This window comes from Macrosteles quadrilineatus, unplaced genomic scaffold, assembly GCF_028750875.1.
Source record: "Macrosteles quadrilineatus isolate MER2022 unplaced genomic scaffold, UCM_ALF_1.0 Scaffold_3__2_contigs__length_128488019, whole genome shotgun sequence".
Lineage (NCBI taxonomy): Eukaryota > Metazoa > Arthropoda > Insecta > Hemiptera > Cicadellidae > Macrosteles > Macrosteles quadrilineatus.
Window position 1 is genome coordinate 88,357,708 of NW_026542596.1, and position 18,489 is coordinate 88,376,196.

General features: G+C 37.0%; 1 protein-coding gene across 1 annotated transcript; it reads left to right on the forward strand.

The window, feature by feature from the left end:
• The first annotated feature begins 448 nt into the window (after positions 1-448).
• Positions 449-17,509, forward strand: LOC128990676 (apolipoprotein D-like). Its single transcript, XM_054413182.1, has 6 exons — positions 449-473; positions 2,461-2,580; positions 14,594-14,733; positions 15,537-15,625; positions 16,114-16,209; positions 17,035-17,509. Exons 2-6 carry the CDS (start codon positions 2,467-2,469, stop codon positions 17,187-17,189), a joined length of 594 nt encoding a protein of 197 aa, XP_054269157.1. The 5' UTR covers positions 449-473; positions 2,461-2,466; the 3' UTR covers positions 17,190-17,509.
• Positions 17,510-18,489: the final 980 nt, after the last annotated feature.

The following is an 18,489-nucleotide window of genomic DNA, read 5'->3' on the forward strand; positions in this document are numbered from 1 at the left end:
CGTTGCATCAGTGGCGATGAGAGGTTTGAAAACATAGCCTCTCTTAGAAGTTATGAGTAGTAATTTTTAGTAATTAAATACTGTCTTAGGTAAAGTAGTGTACGCAACTTGCGTAAATTTTCTTTACATGATCGTTGCGTAAACTACCATTTAAAGTTGTCTACTACAATTATTGTTACTGATAAACATCCTCTTAACACCCTGAAGTGTAACTGAAACTGCTCAACGAAAATATCCTACCTTGTTATTTTTAACATTTTACGCTTACACGAGTACTGTAATACAAGACGCTATTAAATCCAATGATTGAGCTTTTTGCGGTTTTGTCTCTTTGCTCGTCTAGCTCTCTACAGAGAGTTGGGTCGCGGTGGAAAGGTACCCGGTGAAATGCTCTTCCTGAGCCTTCTGACCCACAATCCTCCGTTAGTCGTTCTCCGCGCGCACCCGCACCCGCACCCGCACCCGCACCCAAGGTAGTACTATCCTTTGTCTTTAGATCTATGTTTAGCATTGTAGTTACAATATAAGATTTTCCACTCAGAAAAAGCTAAAATGTGAACACAAGTTACTAACTCTATCTAAACATTAAGAGAGCTCTAATGTTCGAGCGTGTTATGAAATTAACATTTACTTTTAAGATGCTTCATGTTTAAAGTGTTTAGTACTTACTTTAAGAGCAAACCCGAGAACCGATCTGATTTGTATTATTTTACCAAAAAACCAATTGGGAAATTTGTTTTTACTTGTGAAATAGACAAGTTTGTTGTTAAATTTATGAATATTATGACGCCAATGTCAATAAAACTAGATCTTAAAAGAACAATACAAGTACTAATAAAGGTTTCATAGACAATTTTAATTAAGTTCCATTTTATATACTCAAAATCTTCCATTTTAGGGTTAGTTGTTCTTCAATATTTTTGGGATAACAAACACACTAGAGGTAATTAGGATTACCCCTTTACACGTTTATAAGAAGTACAATGTTTACTCTACTTTTGTAACACTTTTGTGAAAAGTGATGGGATTTTGAATCTTTTTCCGTACCCAGTAAGAAATTAACATTTACATTCAAAACGTGTTATGTCATGAAAAACTATATCGGTGCTATGGCCTAGTGGATGGTTAATTTAGTAAGAAATTCGTTTAATTTATTCACGTTTTGTTATGAATCAAGTCGGTATGCAATAACACTGGATGTAACTAAATACAGTAGTTAGTATCATCGGTACGGGTGTTTTCAGTAGTGATAGTTAATTACAAATCCGGTAATCGATATAAATTATCCTATGTAAAAACAATAAACCATAATCTTATATGATACGAGTATTTAGTATACACGACACAGGGAAGGTAAGTGATACATTATACTAAATTAGATATTGAGAAAAAATCATTTGTTTTCGTTCGAATCCGGTAATTGACGACAACAATCCTAACATAAAGATTTGGTAATTGAAATTGACAATATCCACAGTCAGCAAGTAATTGATATTGTCGATACCCAGTAATTATATCGATATTGTCAGACAGATCCGGTAATTGTACCCAGAGTACTTGACCTTGATATGTAGGACCTCAACCACAACCAGGACCCGGTCTTGTGGTAGAAAGCTTCGGGCTTATCACTTTCACCGTCTTATCATGACCTCGGGCAAGGTCGGGGCCGCGGCAATGGGTCTTGTCAAAAATCTTATACTTTTGAAGTTTGAAAATATTAGATTGGGTGACAACGAATCTGTGTAAGATCAGTAACATGGGTGTATTATTTTTTCATAATTCCTCGACACACTATGTATTCTTTGTTTTAAGCTACTGTTTGGTGGCGAAGAACTTATGTTTTCATGATTTCGCGCACAATTTCCGTCATTGATTAACCGCGTTTCGCAAGGTTTGTGATTTGGGTGAGGAAGCGGAAGGGGATTAACAAGATGTTCAAGAGGATTGGTTGTGTGTTGACAAGATCATAACAATACTACACAAACCACATTTTTGACTGATTTCATTGTTTATTGTTTTTAGCAATTGTGTTTCCAGTCGCTTTTTTGTTTGGGTATGATATTGTTGTGGTCTAAATTCATTCCCACATCAAGCATGGGGCAGATTCTACATACCAGATAGTTGTGAAGTTTATGTTTTACTACAGATAAGCAATTTCAGCAATGACCCAATGAACATGGACTATTCGTATGAAGACTCAAAATCAAGCTAAACACTTTGTGAGAACTCCCACTCATGGTTATGTGGAGTAAAGACTAAATTACTACCTCAATATGAAAGACCTTATAACTGAAATTAAGTTATTTACTATACGATACTAGGTCTAATTGTTTTCCAATGCAAAATATTATAGTTAAGGAATTATGAGTCAAAAAAGGTTCTTTTAAACCTATATTAAAACACACATTAGGTTTTTGACACAATGCACTGGTTTTGACTGTGAATGTATTTATTTTCCAGACCAATATGCTGTTACTAAGCTGTGTCTTGCTGTCGCTAGCTCACCTGGCTACAGCCCAAGTACCGTTCCTGGGTCCCTGCAGCGCAGTGTCTACTGTGGAGAACTTCACTCTATCAAGGGTAATGACAGTAGTCAGCTGATTCTCAAATTATTTCTTTTTATCAATACTACTCAGCTGGAGATACAAGAGGTAGCACTGAATGAGAGAATTGCGAGACAGTTGTACTAACCAAACAATTCAAACTAAATCGTGGGCCAATGAGCTGATTCCCCAAGTTGGTACCAACCTAACAAAATTAATAGCATTTTATAGCAGAGTTGCCTTGTCATTACTACCTAAAAAATTTTTCTAGCTCAGTGATTAATACCAATGTGAATTCATTATTCTCTAGTTGTAAACAATGAGCAAAGCGAGTGTTTATAACGTATTGCAATCTTGACACATACAAGTTATGAGTATACTTTTAGGATGAGTTGTGATTTTATAAAATGCTTAACCGATAGAGTTAGATTACAATTTATTTGGTGTTTCGTTTTGACGAGTACAGTCATTAACATACAGTTGCTTATGCTCTCAGTCTATACATTATTTTGGAAAAGATTGATAAGTTAAACATCATTATCAGTTATTGAGATGGGTACAACACCTAGGTGCGCGTAATCCAAATATGAGTGAAGAATGAGAGTAGAATGGAGTGTATGATCTTTGTAGCTTTGTTACTGACTAAGATCAGCTGTTTCATTAGCCAGGATTGTTTATTCAAAGCCTAATGATCAGGGGCAGCTAGTAAAAGGGCTTTTATACGGTTGGTTTGTTTGGACAAATAAAAAAATGTTTAAAATAGTTATCTTAACAGTGATGATCCCAGATGGATGGTTAGGGGGATGGACCCCTCCGAAAAATATCAGGGTGGACCCACTGCCAAAATAGTGTGAATAAATTAAATACTATGTTTGGTTTTACAATGTAATTTTTTATGATCTGTATAAAACAATACAACATTTTAAGGTTGCAATGTAACTCAAATACACGTTTTAGGCTTAACATTTTACCGGGTAGGAGGGGTATCCCCCCTCAAATTAACCCCTGAGGCCACCACTGGTTCTAGATCCATTCAATTTTAATCAGTAAACAAATCCTGTTTATAAATAATTTGTGAAGACAGAGAATGAACGTCATTATGCAGTATTTTGGATCAACATTTTTTCAGAAAGATTTATAGAACAAACAAAAATCATGTTTATGGGGGTACTGAATGACCTATTATCTGCTTCTATGATGGAGAATTTGTTAGCCTACCGATGCTAAAGAATATTTTTGTATAGTACCGTGAAATTTCGGATTAAGAAAATGAGTCGAAACCGGTAGAAAGTGGTTTTACCAAGCCACCGGGAAAGTAAGAGTGATCTGTCAAAAATCTCTAACTCTCTCAGAAATAGATTTTACAGTTATAAAGACACAACTTGAAATAGCTTACTTTCTACAATGGCGATTCTCACATTTGAATGACAAATAACAAACGTTCAATTCGTTCAAAGTCGACAAAGTTTAAGGCAAGTTGAAAGGGTAATTTCTTCGTGGTTTAGGCACTGTAGGCCTTCTATACCTGAATGGAATTATTAAACCAGTATTTGCAGTATTGAACAAAAAAATAGGTTTTATAGTTCTCTGAAGACAGGTATGTAACAAACGTTGGGCTGTGACTGAACAAAAGACGAAGAGAAAACGAAAAAAAATTGTAGAAATTAATACAATATGAAAATAGCAGTAAGATTTGTTCATTTTTCGTTTACAGAGGTGCCCATCCCCCCCAAACCCAGTGGCGCAATCCCCCCCCCCCATTTATGCTGCTCTTTATTTCAACCTACCCTCCCCCCCTCCAATTTACCTGGCAATTTCCCCTTTACCACATAAAACGAGCATTTAAAGTATTTAGTAAACTTGAGGTAAAGAAAATCAAACTTGCTGATAATCAAAATTAAATGTTTATTAGGAAACGTCATTTAACAATACAAAGTTATATCTAATTAATGGACGAATTATAAGTTTTTCAATTTACAATTATTAGAATCTGTATTGTCAGCCAACACGCGCTCAGTATTAAAGGCAACGTCTTCAAAACGTTCAACACTATACTCAGTGAATTACTGTACTCCAACACAGTACTGTAACTGTACAATATATTTAGGTGGTGTAAATTATTGGGCTTAAGAATTCAAATAACTTTAATTGCACGAATAGTAAAAAGTATCTTGTTTCAAAATTAGGTCACTAAATAGGGCAGACTTACGAGGCGTTGTTTGCCACTCCCAGGCTGCCTTCTACAATAATCGCCGGGCAAAATACCCACAATACAAGCACCACAAAAGGTTTTGTGACGAGGTATGGTAATCTTATAACTCATTTTAATAGCCCCAGGTTTGCGTTTTATGACTAACAATGGTAGTGTTTTGGCGGTTCTTTAACTCCACCATCGTTAGGCTTACAAAAGGATCCACTTTTGGAGGTTTCTTCAGAATATGTTACAAACATTAAACAAAAACACGAAACGATAACAGATAGGCATATCAATTCAAGGGGGTACATTGCCGCGGGCAGAACTGGACGTAAAGTGAATCAGGTTATGGTGGGCCGACGTGGTCTCTGGATTGTCGTCTGTGCTATCTACAACGATCACGGTTATCTACAGCTTATATTGGACTAATTGTAGTGTAGTGACGGAGGAGCAGGAGAGTGTTGAAAATATAAAGGGATTCATAATTGAGTATTCCACTCAAAATTATTGACAACAATAACCTAATATTAATATTAGTATGCTGGATATAAATGATGTCCTCAAAATTCTACATTACTGCGTGAAAGGAAATTTATTAATTACTTTGGAAGAGTTTGAAATATCTAAATACATAATACTAGGGACAACACACAAATGTTTAATGAAAACATTCGATTAAATATGAATCCAATTATATTTTCAACACTCTTCTCAGTCACTTTCACTACAATAGTCCAATATCAGCTGTTGAAAACGCATACGACAATCCAGAGACCACGTCGCCACGTCGGTCCATCATAACCTTATCCTGATTCAGTTTACTTCCAGTCTTGCCGAAGGCAATGTACACGCTTGAATTGATGGCCTATCTCCTATCTGTAATCATTTTGCGGTAGTGTTATATAGTCAATGGTTAAATTATCGTAACTTACTCTGACTACACCTCCAGAAGTGGATATTTTTGTAAACCTGACGATCGTTGAGTTAAACAACCGCTAAAACATATGTAGCAAGTAAAATTTGACCCTACCGTACATGTTAAGGATTGTCTAACAAGATGCGTTTTTACCATTCTTAGAAGCAATCTTAATTACGAATGGCAAAATGTTCTTGGTGTTGATAGTGAACTACCGTATTTAGAAAAACTTTTTTCGGGCTGCTTATACAAAATTATTCATTCATTATGACAGCTAGCACAAAAATATCCCCCCCAAAATCCCCTTAAAAAAGCCCCCCCCCAAAAATTCCTGTGGCGCAAACGCGCCACAGTACCCCCCCTCTGGGCACCCCTGTTCGTTTATGACCGTAGAGCGAAAAAGATTTGCAATTGTTAAAACGACTACCATTTTGGTAATTATATCGACCTCCGGACCTCACGCGAAATTAAAAATTTTTTTTTCCAAAATGTTCGAAATTTCACGCTGATTTCAAAAATGATTGTCGTTTTTTTCGGAAACGTCCCGTTTTCCCAGAAAATGGGAAAAACGGGAAAAATATTTTTTTCCTCAAAACCCATGTTGTGGGTACTAAAATTGTGCGGAATTTCCTCCTGAACAAGAATATGTAAATTTTATTACGATCGGACCACTATTAAGTAAAATATCACCGAAAAAACGGGAAAACGGGGAAATTTTTCTTTGCTTAAAACCCATGTTGTAGGTACTCCTGAACAAGAATATGTAGTTTTTATTACTATCGCTTTTAAGTAAAACATCACCGGACAGGTTACCTAACCTAACATAACCTAACTTAGGTTTAGATTAGGTTAGGTTAGGTTAGGATAGGTTAGTTTAGGATAGGTTAGGTTAATTTAGGATAGGTAAGGTTGGTTTAGGTTAGGTTGAGTTTCGTTAGGTTAGGTTAAGTTTGGTTAAGTTAGGTTAGGTTAGTTTAGGTTAGGTTAGTTTAGGTTAGGTTAGGTTAGGTTAGGTTAGTTAGGTTAGGTTGGTTTAGGTTAGTTTGAGTTTCGTTAGGTTAGGTAAGGTTAAGTTTGGTTAGGTTAGTTTGGTTAGATTAGGTTAGTTTAGGTTAGTTTACTTACAATACTCATGTTATTGATAAACTAACCCAACCTAACCTAACTTAGGAACTTAGGTTAGGTTAGGATAGGTTAGTTTAGGTTAGGATAGTTTAGGTTAGGTTAATTTAGGTTAAGTTTGGTTAGGTTAGGTTAGTTTAGGTTAGTTTACTTACAATAGGTACTCATGTTATTGATAAACTAACCTAACCTAAGTTCCTAAGTTAGGTTAGGTTAAGTTAGGTTACACTAAACTAACCTAACCTAACCTAACCTAAACTAACCTAACCTAACTTAACCTAACCTAACGAAACTCAACCTAACCTAAACCAACTTAACCTAACCTAACTTAACCTAACCTAACTAACCTAACCTAACCTAACCTAACCTAAACTAACCTAACCTAAACTAACCTAACCTAACTTAACCAAACTTAACCTAACCTAACGAAACTCAACCTAACCTAAACCAACCTTACCTATCCTAAATTAACCTAACCTATCCTAAACTAACCTATCCTAACCTAACCTAACCTAATCTAAACCTAAGTTAGGTTATGTTAGGTTAGGTAACCTGTCCGGTGATGTTTTACTTAAAAGCGATAGTAATAAAAACTACATATTCTTGTTCAGGAGTACCTACAACATGGGTTTTAAGCAAAGAAAAATTTCCCCGTTTTCCCGTTTTTTCGGTGATATTATACTTAATAGTGGTCCGATCGTAATAAAATTTACATATTCTTGTTCAGGAGGAAATTCCGCACAATTTGAGTACCCACCACATGGGTTTTGAGCAAAAAAATATGTTTCCCGTTTTTCCCATTTTCCGGGAAAACGGGACGTTTCCGAAAAAAACGACAATCATTTTTGAAATCAGCGTGAAATTTCGAACATTTTGGAAAAAAAAATTTTTAATTTCGCGTGAGGTCCGGAGGTCGATATAATTACCTTGATTTTTTTCCTCGTTAGTAAAGTGAATTCAGATAAACCATGCATTGAAGTCGATCTCAATCAATAATTTGACGAGATTTGTACTAGGTACCTTTATCCTTTGTTGTAAAAGTATAGTTCCTTTCTACTAAGTGGGCTAAGTATACTTTAAAATCCCTTTTTTGATGTTAATACAATATGAAACCAATAATGTTAAACCCAATAGAATGTTAAAGAACCAAAAGAATATGACAACATACCTTAGTGTAGCAATAACATCAATTACTTGATATTGACACATCATGAATGAGATGTTTGACCATAATTCTTCAATTTTAGTTAAGCCTCTTTACATGTAGCTTACTATATAAATTGAAACTTTGAGCAATACTAATAAGAAGCTTCCAACACACATAACCCTAATAAATAATGCCGAATACATTTCCTTCATTTCCACAATCTAAATAAAGCACCACAAACATCTTTTGTGAGTAAATAAACAAACACCACACCAGCTAATAACATTGACCAGGTGTTTTATTAAATAAATTAAAAATGAAATCAAAGCATGTCAGACGTAGCCCATTGGAAATCGGCCTGTGGGGCAGAGGGGCAGGGTTCCTAAGAAATTTGTCCATACCAACAGTTTTCGTCAAATCTACACACTCTAAGCTTCATTTTAATATGCCTTTATTTTAAATTCATTGCATTATTCGAATTGCCGTTTACATAAAATTTGATTATTGAGCGGAGCGAGCGAAGCGAGCGAAGCTCTTATACGTCGACTTTTATGCATTTCGTAATACGCAAACTCCTCCTAGACGGCTGAATCAATCGTTTTCAAATTTTGCATGGTGATAAAGACCATATCGGTGAGTGCCAACATCTATATGGCGTTAAAAAAGTCTCTCAGGAATCCGTAGAAAAATGAAACTGAAAATCACATTTTCTTAACATTAGTCTTATGGGTTGCTAGGTAACCATGTTGGCTGAATTAAATAACAAGTAAAAAGTAAACAAAAGATTTGAAGTTTTAGCATGTGTTCATAATAAGCCAACTACCCACAGTATACTAGGAAATTACAAATACAGTACAAAAGGAAAAACATCACTTGTTAATATTGAGCAAAGATTATACTTAAGATTACTCGATACATTGTAGTCAAGGGTAGCAGTGCGAAGTCTAGGATCTGTTTATGACGAATACATTAAGGTATCTGCAATCCTAAAATGCTATGGGAAGGGAAGGAAACAGGTCCGTGACGTAGGAAGTAGTGAAGGAAGTAGTAAAGGCAATCATAAAATGCTATGGGAATAGAGGGAAACAGGTCCGTGACGTAGGAAGTGATATGAAGGAAGTAGTAAATGCGAGCAGTCCGGAGTGTGGGGACTGTTTATGACGATAAGATTAGGGTATCTGCAATCCTAAAATGCTATGGGAAGGGAGGAAAACAGGTCCGCGACGTAGGAAGTGGTGAAGGAAGTAGTAAATGCGAGCAGTCCGGAGTGTGGGGACTGTTTATGACGATAAGATAAGGGTATGGGCAATCCTAAAATGCTATGGGAAGGGAGGGAAAGAGGTCCGCGACGTAAGAAGTGGTGAAGGAAGTAGTCAAGGCGAGCTGTCAGGAGTGAGGGAACTGTTTATGGCGATTAGATAAGGGTATGGGCAATCCTAAAATGCTATGGGAAGGGAGGGAAACAGGTCCGTGACGTAAGAAGTGGTGAAGGAAGTAGTCAAGGCGAGCTGTCTGGAGCGTGGGAACTGTTTATGATGATTAGATTAAGGTATTTGCAATCCTAAAATGCTATGGAAAGGGAGGAAAATAGGTCCGCGACGTAGGAAGTGGTGAAGGAAGTAGTCTAGGCGAGTTGTCCGGAGTGTTGGAAATGTTTATGACAATTAGATTAAGGTATCAGCAAACCTAAAATGCTACGGGAAGGGAGGAAAACAGGTCCGCGACGTAGGAAGTGGTGAAGGAAGTAGTCAAGGCGAGTAGTCCGGAGTGTGGGAACTGTTTATGACGATTAGATTAAGGTATCTGCAATCTTTAAATGCAATGGAATGGAGGGAAACAGGTCCATGACGTAGGAAATTGTGTAGGATGTAGATGTGTGGATTTATGTATCTCCAATACTACGGTGCTTTCAGAGTGAACTAATGATTTTCCACGAGCAAAGCTCGGTCCCCAGGTACTATAATCAAATGACGACACTAGCTTGAGGTTCGTGACGTATGAAGAGGTCAAGGAAGTAGTAAAGGTGAACAGTCTGGAGTGTGGAAACTGTTTATGACGATTAGATTAGGGTATCTGCAATCCTAAAATGCTATGGGAAGGGAGGAAAACAGGTCCGCGACGTAGGAAGTGGTGAAGGAAGTAGTCAAGGCGAGTAGTCTGGAGTGCGGGAACTGTTTATGATGATTAGATTAAGGTATCTGCAATCTTTAAGTGCAATGGGAAGGGAGGGAAACAGGTCCGCGACGTAGGAAGTGGTGAAGGAAGTAGTCAAGGCGAGCTGTCCGGAGTGTTGGAACTATTATGACGATTAGATAAGGGTATGGGCAATCAAAAATGCTATGGGAAAGGGATGGAAACAGGTCCGCGACGTAGGAAGTGGTGAAGGAAGTAGTCAAGGCGAGTAGTCCGGAGTGTGGGAACTGTTTATGACGATTAGATTAAGGTATCTGCAATCTTTAAATGCAATGGAATGGAGGGAAACAGGTCCATGACGTAGGAAATTGTGTAGGATGTAGATGTGTGGATTTATGTATCTCCAATACTACGGTGCTTTCAGAGTGAACTAATGATTTTCCCCGAGCAAAGCTCGGTCCCCAGGTACTATAATCAAATGACGACACTAGCTTGAGGTTCGTGACGTATGAAGAGGTCAAGGAAGTAGTAAAGGTGAACAGTCTGGAGTGTGGAAACTGTTTATGACGATTAGATTAGGGTATCTGCAATCCTAAAATGCTATGGGAAGGGAGGAAAACAGGTCCGCGACGTAGGAAGTGGTGAAGGAAGTAGTCAAGGCGAGTAGTCCGGAGTGCGGGAACTGTTTATGATGATTAGATTAAGGTATCTGCAATCTTTAAGTGCAATGGGAAGGGAGGGAAACAGGTCCGCGACGTAGGAAGTGGTGAAGGAAGTAGTCAAGGCGAGCTGTCCGGAGTGTTGGAACTATTATGACGATTAGATAAGGGTATGGGCAATCAAAAATGCTATGGGAAAGGGATGGAAACAGGTCCGCGACGTAGGAAGTGGTGAAGGAAGTAGTCAAGGCGAGTAGTCCGGAGTGTGGGAACTGTTTATGACGATTAGATTAAGGTATCTGCAATCTTTAAATGCAATGGAATGGAGGGAAACAGGCCCATGACGTAGGAAATTGTGTAGGATGTAGATGTGTGGATTTATGTATCTCCAATACTACGGTGCTTTCAGAGTGAACTAATGATTTTCCCCGAGCAAAGCTCGGTCCCCAGGTACTATAATCAAATGACGACACTAGCTTGAGGTTCGTGACGTTTGAAGAGGTCAAGGAAGTAGTAAAGGTGAACAGTCTGGAGTGTGGAAACTGTTTATGACGATTAGATTAGGGTATCTGCAATCCTAAAATGCTATGGGAAGGGAGGAAAACAGGTCCGCGACGTAGAAAGTGGTGAAGGAAGTAGTCAAGGCGAGTAGTCCGGAGTGCGGGAACTGTTTATGACGATTAGATTAAGGTATCTGCAATCTGTAAGTGCAATGGGAAGGGAGGGAAACAGGTCCGCGACGTAGGAAGTGGTTAAGGAAGTAGTCAAGGCGAGCTGTCCGGAGTGTTGGAACTATTATGACGATTAGATAAGGGTATGGGCAATCAAAAATGCTATGGGAAAGGGAGGGAAACAGGCCCGTGACGTAGGAAGTGGTGAAGGAAGTAGTCAAAGCGAGCTGTCCGGAGTGTGGGAACTGTTTATGATGATAAGATAAGGGTATCTGCAATCCTAAAATGCTATGGGAAGGGAGGAAAAATGGTCCGCGATGTGGGAAGTGGCGAAGGAAGTAGTAAAGGCGAGCTGTTCGGAGTGTGGGATCTGTTTATGACGATTAGATTCAGGTATCTGCAATCTTAAAATGCTATGGGAAGAGAGGGAAACAGATCCGCGACGTAGGAACAGGTGAAAGAAGTAGTAAGGTGAGCAGTGTGGAGTGTGGGAACTGGAAACCGTTTGTAGCAGTTCGATTAATGTAACTGCAATGCTGAAATGCAATGAGAAGGGATGGAAGCATGCCCAAGACATAGGAAATTGTGAAAGAAGTAGTAAAGTCTAGCAGTACGGACAGTGGGGATGTTTGTTGAAATTAGATTAACGTATCTAAAATACTAAAATGCTATGGAAAGCGATGAATACAGGTCCACGACGTAAGTGGTGAAGGAAGTAGTAAAGGCTGGCAGTGCAGAGTGGGGGAACCGTTTGAGCAGATGGATAAGTGAATTTGTAATACTTAAATGCTATGAGAAAGGAAGGAAACAGGCCAATGACGTAGTAAATGGTGAAGGAAGTAGTAAGGTTAACAGCGCAGAGTGTGGGAACTGTCTTTGGCAATTACATTAATGTATCTGCAATCCTAAAATGCTATGGGAAGAGAGGGAAACAGGTCCACGACGTAGGGTGTGGTGAAGGAAGTAGTAAATGTGAGCAGTGTTGAGTTTGAGAATGGATTAATGTATCTGCAATGCTTAAATGCTACGGGAAGAGACTGTAGACTGTAATATGTTAAAAATGATTACGAAGCACAAATCGATACATATTTTCGATACATGCAATCGTTTACAATCGAAATTTACAACTGAGTTGACAACAGCTGATTTTTACTCCATAGAGGCTAAAAACGATTTTTACTCCCTAAATATTAAAAATGCTACTTTAGACCCGCAGCGCATTCATGAAAAAATACTGTTTTTACTGCAGTAAGACAAAAACAATATAATATGAAACCTTGATGACTCCGCTCAATTTTGTGGATGCCTCTGCGAACGCCACCTAGTATCACTTTAACATATTTGCAACAGCTGGTCCATGTAGATGGGATGTCTACTTCAGTATCCAAATAGTCTATTAAAGTGACGTATCACAGAGAGTTTTCATGGACCGAAGACTTGTATAACTGCCTACTGAGTGGAATCCGAACCACATTTTTTCCTTGTAATTTACGAATTGGTCTAATTATCAGGATAGTACTGCGGATAGTCGTAGTACTCACTATAAAAAAATTGTGCGGACGTTAATCCACACACGGTAGCATCGCATCCACAGTGCATCCCTATAAATATAATACAACATTGTCCCTAATTGACAGCAAGCCAGTTTGTTTGTTTTGATAAAACCTCAAATACATTCAACATACCTCAAACCGCTTTTAGCTAAAAAAATCCAACTGTAGGCCCAACTGTTTTTGGTCGAGTTTTCGACCACTGGACGATCTCTAGTTCATATTATAAAAGGAAATATAGAATTTGGTCAGCTGTTCTTACTAATCAAGTTAGTTCTATGATATACAATAGCATTAAAAAGTTATAAGGATTACCAACAGGGTGCAGCACTATTATTTTTGACATTTATGACAACAGCTAATTTGAACCATGAACCAACTAACACAATTTTACTAAGCATCCACAGCCTGTGAGGAAACTGTGTTTCTAATTTCATCACAATCAATGTCAATTTTCATCAAGTATGACAATTTCCAAATTTAGTAAACTTGCTAAATGATATTTGGCAAAGATCAGGTATTCACATTTTTGTTGTATTTTATACTCGTTACTACTAAATACAGAGACGGGACCAAGAGTACTTAACTCTTTGTCACTCGTCAAAGTTTTACTTTTGGTTACTATATGATTACAATTGATTTTCCCCAAAATATGTACATGATTTAATATGTTTTATGTAAAAAGGTCACTTTACAATTTAAATACGTTAAACTCATTCAATCGTATTTTAAATGCTCCGAATCATTTACTTTTAGTATGAGAAAATAAAAATATGTTTATCTTATTTTGTTCGTCGACCACTAATTCACTGATCGCATTAAATGTTGTTGCTTAAAAGGAAAGAGTTGTATTTAACACGTTCGCTACTGAAAGAGTACGAAACAATTAAGTTAGCGTATGGAAGCAAATTAAGGTTATCTGATTAGTGTGGTAATTATAAGCCAATCATCGGTCTCACTCAGGTAAGAGACACGCACGACTCTCGGCTTTTAAAAAATATCTATTCTAGAAATCACTAATCATTATTAGAATTAGACCTTTGCTTATAATCGGAGTAGTCAAGTAGCTACTCAAAAATCACTGCGAGTATCAATAGATACAGAATTTTCCTAGTAAACAACCCCTTGCTTTAAATCGCAACAATTTACATTAACTTATCGCTTATAAATTGTATTTTCTTTTAGTTTAAGCAACATTTGTTTTTTGTCTCTTGATAATTTGTTATTATTGTTTAATAAACACACTTCTATAGATTTAGGCTCAGTGACATCTAGTGGTGACTAGACGAACTGTTGCGCGCTTTAGTAACGGGGATACATGTTAGTAGCGCTAGCGTAGTCGTCAAACGCAGTACGTTGTCGCTATTTACGCGACAACGGCTTGTAGACGACGGAACAGTACTGTAATATAAATTTTATAGATGTGATTGAATTTAACATGAATGAAAACGTTGCATGAATACTACTGGTGTAAATAACTTGTTTGGATTAACAACCAGATTTTGTGATAACATCTAAATCCCATTCACGAAAAACCCATTTGGCATTTCTTATCAAATCCCAGCGTGTCAGATACTGATTTTCAGTTATGTGGTGGTGGAAAAATAGACTCTTGTATTAATTTGACCTCTAAGCTGTATTAACTGTATTGTCTGCAGTACTTGGGTCGCTGGTACGAGGCGGAGCGTTACTTCAACCTGATGGAGTTCGCTGGTAAATGTGTCACCAACAACATCACCGACACCAGCACAGACAACAACACACAGCTGGTGATCCTCACCAAACAGACCAGCTGGCTGTGAGTTACTGCTTGAAATCGAGCAATTCATATTGTGTAGTGAATCGTTGCCAGAAAATACTCCTAATAAAAGGACACCTGTCAACTAGCATAGCAACGCTGATGGCGCTGCCTACGTATTGACAGGCAAAGCTCTCTCAAACCGCTTAATGCTTTTTACCATGCGGTTGGCATTCTGGGTTATAGTAGTACGTTTTCTGTGGTCCAAACGAGTATTATGTAGTTAGAATCTGTATTTGTAAAAATGTGACATATCCAACATCTGTGAGACGTTCTATAAACAAAATATAGCAAAATTACAATATTATATTTTCGTAATTATTGTTATGCTGTTATGACTCGTGATTAAAAAATACTTGGGTCAATCCTTAGGCAATGTTTCGAAAAGCCATTTATTTATGGTTTGGTTTAGTGAAAATTCTAGTAAAATTGTTTAACGGTAACACGCAGTGGACGACTTTTATCGAAAATTGTTTCAGTAGACATTATATTATTTCGTAGAACTGTTCGTACATGCCACAATAACAATCGTTAAAATCGAACTATTGCGGGTACATAGGCCTGATCAATAAATAAACCTATGTTATAATCCATCAAACCAATTTTTGGGTTGTAAATAGAGGATGTTTATGATATGATATTTATGGTGACCGCTGTATGAATTATAGTTTTTTCACATCAAAAAATCTGATTTTGAATTGGATTTTTGTATGTTACGTGTATGCTGTAGACTGTAGAGTTCATTGTATTGGTTTTGCTTGTTTGTTGGTTTACTTGTTTAACTGTAACATTGTGTGTAACAGGACCGATATAAACTCCTCAATGAAGGGGCAGATGAGGCCGACGGACCAGAGAGGCGAAGCTGCCAAGATGATCGTCCGATACCTTCCAAGTATGTAAACATCAAAATGTCACTATGGTATAAGTGACGTATCACAGAGAGTTTTCATGGACCAAAGACTTTTAAAACTACTTTTGCATGAATACTACTGGTGTAAATAACTTGTTTAGAGTAACAACCAAATTTTGTGATCACACCTAAATCTCATTCCTGAAAACCCCATATAGCATTTCTTAGCAAATCCCAGGAAGTCAGATACTGATTTTCAGTTATGTGTCGGACATTATGGTACGAGGTATCCTACCAAATATATTGTGTTTAAGAAGACACAAATGTCTTCTTTGACAAATTTAATATTTTACTATCTTTGTATTACTGAAACCAAAAAAATCTTACCTGGTTGAAGTGTTAGTGAGAATGTCATCAAAAACACATCAACAGAAAAAAAGTAGGTATGTACAGTTTTAATCAAAACGTTTTTAGGTAAATCTTTAATCGCGTATAAGACTTGTATAATGGTTTGATTGTGTGTGTTACAGTGGACCTGTCTGTAAATCACTGGATTCTGGACACTGACTATGACAACTACGCCGTGGTCTACTCATGCGTAGACATTGGTTCAGTGCTCAGCACGAGTGAGTATTGTTTATTAAATATATCTTGACTGCAATCTGATATTTTGTCTAATGTTTAGAGCGTGGGACTTCAGTTCCTAAAGGTCTCGGGTTCAAATCCTGCAATGGATTTTATCCATGTGATAATGCCGCAACCCCTAGGTCTAGCCTGAAGTAATGTGAAAACAATCCCAAGATCTGTGATTCTGTAAATAACAATACCTACATATTACGGTGTTACAAACATAAGTACTGGGTTCTGTAAAACCAGGTTATGCATAACAAAATAAGCATAAAATATCCAGTGACATTTTTTCTTTTTCAAATTAGTTTAGACACTATCCACCATTTTGTAATTTGTCTGAAATAACTAATAACTTGAATCATTTTGGAGTGTAAAAAAATTGGTCCAGGACAATTTAGCTAAAATAAGCTCAAAACAGCGTGATTCCACTATTCTACTGAACAGTGTTATAATGAAACCAGGTCAGCAATAAAAAGGTTACCTATACGACCCAATTTAAGACAGTCTCTATACTGCAGCTGTATAAACTATGGGGTTAGCTGGCCAAATAGTTTCGAACTTTGTTCTGGATGCCTAAATTAAAATCCCACCAAACACCAAACTTTTGAATAATGCCACGACACAGTGATTCGAAACCTAAAATAGGCTGTAGCCTATGTAGAATTGTACTTGAAAAAAGATAACCTCTACCCTCCAAGTCGAAGGAAACTTTTACCAAATTAGTAAATTCTCCACCAAAGGGATTTGAACTATGTGTGTTGACCACTAGCTTTTAACTTGAAACATTTACCGTTTGGTACACTCCACTCCTATGTCTGCAGGGAACGCGTGGATCCTGACCCGAGACCGTTCGCCATCGCTGGAGGTGATGGAGAAGGCGTATTCTGCTATAGATCGCAACAACATCTCACGGGCGTTCTTCATCAGAGTTGACCAGAGTGACCGAAGCTGCCCGGAGCATGTAGTCAAGGAGTAGCACTGTACACCCAACCTTCACTGCAGAGAAGAAATAAGTGAGGGAAATTCCTGGTGTTTCTTTTTGTGTGGACCAGGTCTGCATAATTCAGAAGCTAATTACTGGAACGTTTTAAAAACGCGATGTTTGATTGCGATTCACAAATATTTATGAAAGTGTACAGCTTTGTCACGTTTAAAAAAGATTGTGGCTGTCATAAAACTGGTAAAAAGAGTGCTGCTTCGTTGTAAAAATTAAAACTTATTTTTCACAGTTACTGCTGTGAATTAGACCTACCCTCGTACTTGAAATCATTCATAATGGTGAATAGATATCAAACCCGTAACATACAAACAGTAGGCATACTCTTCAATGTTTAACATTAAAATTATTTATATAGAATAAGTTATGTCATAATTTGGATTCTGTGTGTAGAGGTTTCATCCAATTGTAGTTTATTCCTATAGAACTTTGGCTTGAGCTACAAGTCCGGTAACGGTGTGTTTGTGGCAAGTTTCTCTCTTATTTTAAATTAGAGGTTGAATAAACTTTTCGTTAATTTTACAAAGTGGTTTTGACTGGAGTAAATAGAATTGCATAATAGAGGAATTCCGAGAAAAAACATCTAACTGTTATTGGTTAGAATAGCATAAAAGTGGAAGTGCAATTCAATAGTAAACATTGGGTTTCATTACGTAATACGTTGTTAGTCAAAGGTAATACTGTTCTGCAATGATTTTTACCGGACACCAACCAGCTGATTATTCTGTATTTCTGGCAATGAGTGGTTATAAACAAAAACATAACCTCTCTTAGAGGTTGACAAGTGATTGTTAGTCCTTAAGTTGGTTTGGTGGTAATATATAAGGATTTGAACAGATTTAGTAATATGGCATAAACTATCGTACGACACTCGTCGAACTAGTAACGTAATATACTATTAAAGTTTCATGTAGTGTAGTGTTAAGAAAACTAATTAAAAAGCTATACTAAGGATTGTTTATAATAATATTTGGTTAAGCTGTAGATTATTCTATGTTACTAAGTAGGCTATGTAGTCTAGTTATGCTTAGTAAGTATTTAGTAAGACTCATTGAGCATGTTTGATGCTCGTTACATAAGATTACAAGAAAATTACTGTACATAGTTAGTTAAGTATTTATTTTATTTATTTAGTTAAGTAAAACTTTATTGTATTTTTTATCAAAATATAAATTAAACAATGTTCCCCAAAACATGTATTGTTTGGTTACAAGAAACACCTGTACTTTACTTTTGCAATATTTTTGTTAACTGATTGCTTCAAAATTTTTTCACTCAA

Coding starts and splice junctions, on each gene's coding strand:
- LOC128990676 (XM_054413182.1), top strand. CDS start 2,467: ATGCTGTTACTAAGCTGTGTCTTGCTGTCGCTAGCTCACCTGGCTACA. Junction 2,581..14,593: donor AGAACTTCACTCTATCAAGG/GTAATGACAGTA, acceptor TATTGTCTGCAG/TACTTGGGTCGCTGGTACGA. Junction 15,626..16,113: donor GATCGTCCGATACCTTCCAA/GTATGTAAACAT, acceptor TGTGTGTTACAG/TGGACCTGTCTGTAAATCAC.